Source organism: Tarenaya hassleriana, unplaced genomic scaffold (genome assembly GCF_000463585.1).
Source record: "Tarenaya hassleriana unplaced genomic scaffold, ASM46358v1 Cleome14, whole genome shotgun sequence".
NCBI classification, from domain to species: Eukaryota; Viridiplantae; Streptophyta; class Magnoliopsida; order Brassicales; family Cleomaceae; genus Tarenaya; species Tarenaya hassleriana.
Window position 1 is genome coordinate 989,343 of NW_010964598.1, and position 5,368 is coordinate 994,710.

Genomic DNA, 5,368 nt, shown 5'->3' on the forward strand with positions numbered 1-5,368 from the left:
TTGGTTGGGCGGAATGGCCTGCCGATAGTGGATCCCCTGCCTATCTGGCAGCTCGTTTAGCATCATTTTACGAACGTGCCGGTAAAGTGAAGTGTCTTGGTGGACCTGAACGTAGTGGAAGTGTCACGATTGTTGGTGCCGTTTCTCCTCCTGGTGGAGACTTCTCTGATCCTGTGACTTCTGCCACCCTTAGCATTGTGCAGGTAAAAATAGAATTTGTGGCCTTTTTTGTATTTTTTTTAAGGTGTACCTATCCAGGCATGTTGTGCAAGCTGATATGTCTTATTGTAGTACTTCTTTTCCCATTTTCTCTCTCTATATTTCGATATGTTTACCATTTTGTTTTTCCCGCAGGTCTTCTGGGGTTTGGACAAAAAGCTTGCTCAGAGGAAGCATTTCCCTTCTGTTAATTGGCTGATTTCCTACTCAAAGTACTCAACGGTATGTCCAGGACTTTTCAGTATGTGGCGAACTGACTTTTATGCTGATACTCCGCGCATTGTTTTCAGTTTTATGCTCTAGTAAAACGCTTCTTGTGTATTCCAGGCATTGGAATCTTTCTATGAGAAGTTTGATCCGGATTTCATTAACATCAGGACGAAGGCCCGTGAGGTGCTACAGAGGGAAGATGATCTCAATGAAATTGTCCAGGTATGTCTCTCCTGTTTGAATATCATTTCAACTCCTGGAAAAATGAAACGTTTTTTTATCATTCCAAATACATTTTGGCATTACTTCTTAAAGGTTTTCGACCTTTGTACATGGTTCAAATTATGGAAGGAAATCATTCTGATCAGATCTTAAGATGTTCTGAAAGATCCTGCTTTGAACCCAAAGCCATGGCCTTTTTCTCGATGCAGCTTGTAGGAAAGGATGCTCTGGCTGAAGGAGACAAAATCACCCTGGAAACGGCTAAGCTATTGAGGGAAGACTACCTCGCTCAAAATGCGTTTACACCGTAAGTTTTGGTTTTCTGTTGCTTTATTTTTACCCAGTCGTTCGTTACTTATAGGAACAGGGAACTTACTGTGTGTGCTTCTGGATGAACGTGACAGATATGATAAATTCTGCCCATTCTACAAATCCGTGTGGATGATGCGTAACATTATTCATTTCTACAACTTGGCTAATCAGGTACCAAGATGGATCATAAATTATAAACTGCCTCCTCGATACCCCATGCTCGGGATATTTTGTTTGGGCCGGGTTCTAATGTCAATTTATTTTTCTGATAAACAGGCGGTTGAGAGAGCAGCTGGAATGGATGGTCAAAAGATTACTTACAGCCTCATCAAGCATCGGTTGGGAGATCTTTTCTACCGTCTAGTGTAAGCAAATCCGCATTCCTCTCATCGTATCTCCGTGAATTTTGCCGTTCTTGTGGTAAATGGCCATCTGGTTTCTACGCGGTTTGATTTCATTATAATACAAGATTACATTACCAAAGATTTGTTCACTCGAACACATTCTTCTTTAGTTTGCTCTGCTCAGTTTTCGTGTTTAGGTTGGTCTGAATCATTCATTATACACGGTCGATATACCAATTCTGTGTTTTGGTTAATGAAAAAACGCAGGTCTCAGAAGTTTGAAGACCCAGCTGAGGGAGAGGAAGCTCTTGTGGCGAAATTCAGGAAACTGCATGATGATCTGACAGCCGGTTTCCGTGCACTTGAGGACGAAACTCGATAAACTGTTTCTGCAATTCGAAACTTTCCCCCGAGGCATCCGGAGCCACCGTTTCAATTCAGTTTGGCGATATGTATGCGCATCTGGTTGTTTTAGTGTGATCTCGCAATGCAGGATGGTCCTGGGCGATTGAGAAAGAGGTTCGAACACAGGGTTTTGAGCGAACGATTCGTAGTCGGAGTTTATTTATCGGGTTTCCCTTTTGGTCGAGTTGTGGGCTGTGATTTCAGCTTTTGTACACTTGGCCGTGTAATATGTTTGTTTGGAGTGTTCCATTTCTTATTTCCTCTTTGATAAAAATAAGGTACGTACAGTCCAAAGTGAATGTAATGTCTTTTTTGTCTCTGTGTACAATAAGTTCCATGTCTCTTTTTTTATTTAAAAGATTTATCATTTATATCAACTTGATTAGGCATTATATCAAAAATACCCTTAAAATGCTACCAACTTCAATACCTACCCTTGTGACCAATGTGACCGAAATATAGTGTGGTCACATATTGATCTCATTGTTCATAACGTTAAATTTATGATGTTTTAATCAAATGATTAGTAAGATATACAAGGTATGAACATAATGAATTAGTGTGATCACCATAAATTTAACGTTATAATCGATAAAAATCAAAATGTGACCATACTATATTTCGGTCACATTGGTCACATGTGACCAGGGTAGGTCTTGAAGTAGAAGTAGCATTTTAAGGGTATTTTTGATAATGACCCACTTGATTATCATATAATATAAAGTTTTGATCCGGATATGTTTATACTATATATATATATACTATTCGGTTTAATTCTCATTAAGATCCGGATAAAGTTTTTATCATTCTGTTGACTAAAGAATTTTCCATTACAAACCCAAAAAGAGAGCATTCTATTCTATCTACATTTCAAGAGGACGACGAGGGATCCGCCACGCCCTTAGGGAAAATCACCCAAATAACCCACTTGGGTCGCATCTATTTCAGTGTACACCACCAAAAAAAAAAAATTTCAATTTTAATCCACTTTTCGGTTGGAGAAGTCCGAAATACCCTTTTTCGTTTTATTTTTTACGACCTTATTACGACTAACATATAACTGATATACAACTAAAAATAAGACTTTTGCCACCTTTTTTAGAATCAATTGTAACTATATTTAGACTTAATTACGAAGTCGTAATAACGAAGTTGTTTTCGAACGGATAAATATCGTAATTCATTAAGGCTAATTTCGTCTTTTCGCATGGAAAAAAATGTGTTATGTGGTGGTGTACAAGTGAAATAGATGCGACCCAAGTGGGTTATTTGGGTAAAAAACCGTTATTTGGGTAAAAAACCCACGCCCTTAACGGCGGACAAAACATGGCCAAACCCTCTCATGACGTGAGGCCAAACGGCGTTCATCCCCGCACAAGAAGCCAGCCCTAAGACAAACGTCTCACCATACCCAGGCTTCGAATCCAGCTTCGCTTCGACGACGGCGAGTCTTCCGTTAACGGCGTCTATCTTCCTCGATGCGTCGGCGAAGACCTTGCTCTTCTCATTGGCGTTCCTGGACGACGAAACGACGCGTATGAGTGCGTTCTGGAGGTCGCCGATGACCTTGACGGAGGCTTCGGCTGGTTCGATTCCTCGTTCCTGGTAGCGAGAGATTAGTTCCGCCGGTGTTGGGACTTTCCTCGGACCACGTTTTGCCCCTGTCTGGTTTTGGTTGGCTTGGGTTTCCTGCTCTGCGTTTGATCTCCATGGCTGCTCCATTTCACTTCGCAGAGGTAGAGCGACCAAGCAACTATGAGATTTTGATTTTCTTTTTCCCTGCTGAAGAAAGGTTATGGATAAGCCATTTGATTATTCAAATGGGCCACAGATATTGGACCTATTGGGCCTTAGCTCAATATAGTGGAAAGATTGTCCGAGTATTAATTTTTTGGATTGACACTGTATTACGTGTCGTGATTTTATTGGGTGTGACATGTCAATGGAATTCAAACGTATGCATCGAAAATTACTATGGAAATTATCGATAGGGAAAATGCCTTCGAAAATTATACCAAATTAATTCGCTCTGAGAAGTCATCGGATTTACGGAGAGACTGCGTTTCTTCGGCTAGGACAAGCTTCGTTAATGGCGGTTTCCTTCTGATCACTCACCGGAACTGTAATTTCTCTTCTATTAATTCGTGAATTAGGGTTTTCTAGCCTGTAATGGAAGAACTATTTGTATGTGTTTTTTTACCAGGTAAAATTTTCGCAAATTTTCCATCTTTTCTGAACGCACTCAGCTCTCGTCTAGATAATGGCGATATATATGAGTACGAATTCAGATCTGACGTTGTTTCTCGATGGAAATCTTAGTGTTTGGTCGATGAAGATAGATTCGAAGTCCCCGTGTATTTTCCTCTGGATTTTTTACTTCAAATTTTTGCTGTGAATACCTGGGGAGCCGGGCCGCCTTTTGGCATACGGGAATCACATGCGAGTGAAAGATAAATGTGCCAAAGGCTAATGGTAGACTTTCGTTGTTTGGCATTATTTTCTTTCCGCAAATTGGTTTCTCTTTGTTGATAGGATGAGTTTGCTATACTTTTGCATTGTAAAGTTGGTCGTCTGTTGAAGTTTTAAGGGATTGAATATGCTTTGGGACAGGCTGTAGATAAAGAGAAAGCTTAGGACTTTATGCTTCGTATTGCATTCTGCAGGCAGAGTAATGACCTCTTTCAGCACTTCTCTGTTTTATTTCAGAAACTTATCTTATACCAGAAACTATCGATTAGAAGTTAATGCTCTGATTCTAAGACCGCCCGAGGAAATTTGAAGAAGTCATGGAATCAAGATATAGCCTGGCTTAGCCATAAGGATTAGCTTGCCCTCATCATAATGTTCTAAACATTTAGAGGGCAAAATATAGTGTAACAAAATTCAGCGTCCAAGTTCTGGGGCCGAGTTGCCCCATAGCAACGACTTTACCCCTTTGCCCATCGTCCGGAGGGCGAATTCATTGCAAAACATGATGATGGATGAAGACATTGAGAAGGCCAGTCTGTTGTCTTACAGTGACAGGCCGAGGACTTTCCCAGACATGCGTAGTAAATCCTATACTCCGCTGGTAAGATACCACATCTCTTGTCTTTTGGTTCTATATGGTGTTTTGTGATCCTGCACCATAACATTCGTGTGTGTAATCACATTTGTTGATTTTGTAATGGGTTTGTGTGCTTTTTGTCGTAGCGTCTTAGTTCTTATTACCTTTTCCCTTCTCGTTTCCTGATGTCTTAAAACATACAACTTGTATTTTGTGCAGATATTCCGGATTCTTAGGAGTCTAAATGTCCGTGTTCTTTCTATACTTCTGCTTTTTTGCCTTGGGGCAATCTTTTACATGGGAGCTAGTACTTCCCCCATCATTGTGTTTGTCTTCACAGTATGCATCATCAGCTTCCTGTTGTCAATATATCTGACTAAGTGGGTATTAGCAAAGGATGAAGGGCCTCCAGAGATGGTCCAGGTAAACTAATTCCTCGGTTTTACAGTGGTCGTGATGCTGAGTTTCTTTCATATTTGTAGATTCACTTATGTTTTCATTTTTCAGTTCTGAGCTTATTCTTTTACATCTAGATATCAGATGCTATACGTGATGGAGCTGAAGGCTTCTTCAGAACTCAGTATGGTACAATATCCAAGATGGCATTCCT

General features: G+C 40.4%; 3 protein-coding genes across 7 annotated transcripts in view; 2 read left to right on the top strand and 1 right to left on the bottom strand.

The window, feature by feature from the left end:
• Window positions 1–2,062, top strand: part of LOC104808104 (V-type proton ATPase catalytic subunit A-like) — a 5,498-nt gene extending 3,436 nt beyond the window's left edge. The window contains exons 16-22 of one of the 2 annotated variants that reach the window (XM_010533636.2): window positions 35–203; window positions 355–441; window positions 547–651; window positions 861–958; window positions 1,056–1,134; window positions 1,240–1,328; window positions 1,575–2,062. In XM_010533636.2, coding sequence (XP_010531938.1) covers window positions 35–203; window positions 355–441; window positions 547–651; window positions 861–958; window positions 1,056–1,134; window positions 1,240–1,328; window positions 1,575–1,689 — 742 coding nt within the window. In that variant the 3' untranslated portion in view covers window positions 1,690–2,062. The remainder of the gene's footprint in view (window positions 1–34; window positions 204–354; window positions 442–546; window positions 652–860; window positions 959–1,055; window positions 1,135–1,239; window positions 1,329–1,574) is intronic. The other variant, XM_010533637.2, reaches the window with a different exon arrangement.
• An 896-nt stretch (window positions 2,063–2,958) lies between these two features.
• On the bottom strand, window positions 2,959–3,499 carry LOC104808105. Its single transcript, XM_010533638.2, has one exon. It carries the CDS (start codon window positions 3,432–3,434, stop codon window positions 2,997–2,999), a length of 438 nt encoding a protein of 145 aa, XP_010531940.1. The 5' UTR covers window positions 3,435–3,499; the 3' UTR covers window positions 2,959–2,996.
• A 210-nt stretch (window positions 3,500–3,709) lies between these two features.
• LOC104808107 (pyrophosphate-energized membrane proton pump 2-like) overlaps window positions 3,710–5,368 on the top strand; it is a 6,525-nt gene continuing 4,866 nt past the window's right edge. For 3 of the 4 annotated variants that reach the window (XM_010533643.1, XM_010533641.1, XM_010533644.1), the window contains exons 1-4: window positions 3,710–3,834; window positions 4,419–4,782; window positions 4,978–5,181; window positions 5,292–5,362. In XM_010533643.1, coding sequence (XP_010531945.1) covers window positions 4,684–4,782; window positions 4,978–5,181; window positions 5,292–5,362 — 374 coding nt within the window. In that variant the 5' untranslated portion in view covers window positions 3,710–3,834; window positions 4,419–4,683. Of the gene's footprint in view, window positions 3,835–3,939; window positions 4,185–4,418; window positions 4,783–4,977; window positions 5,182–5,291; window positions 5,363–5,368 lie in introns of those variants that run through there. The other variant, XM_010533642.2, reaches the window with a different exon arrangement.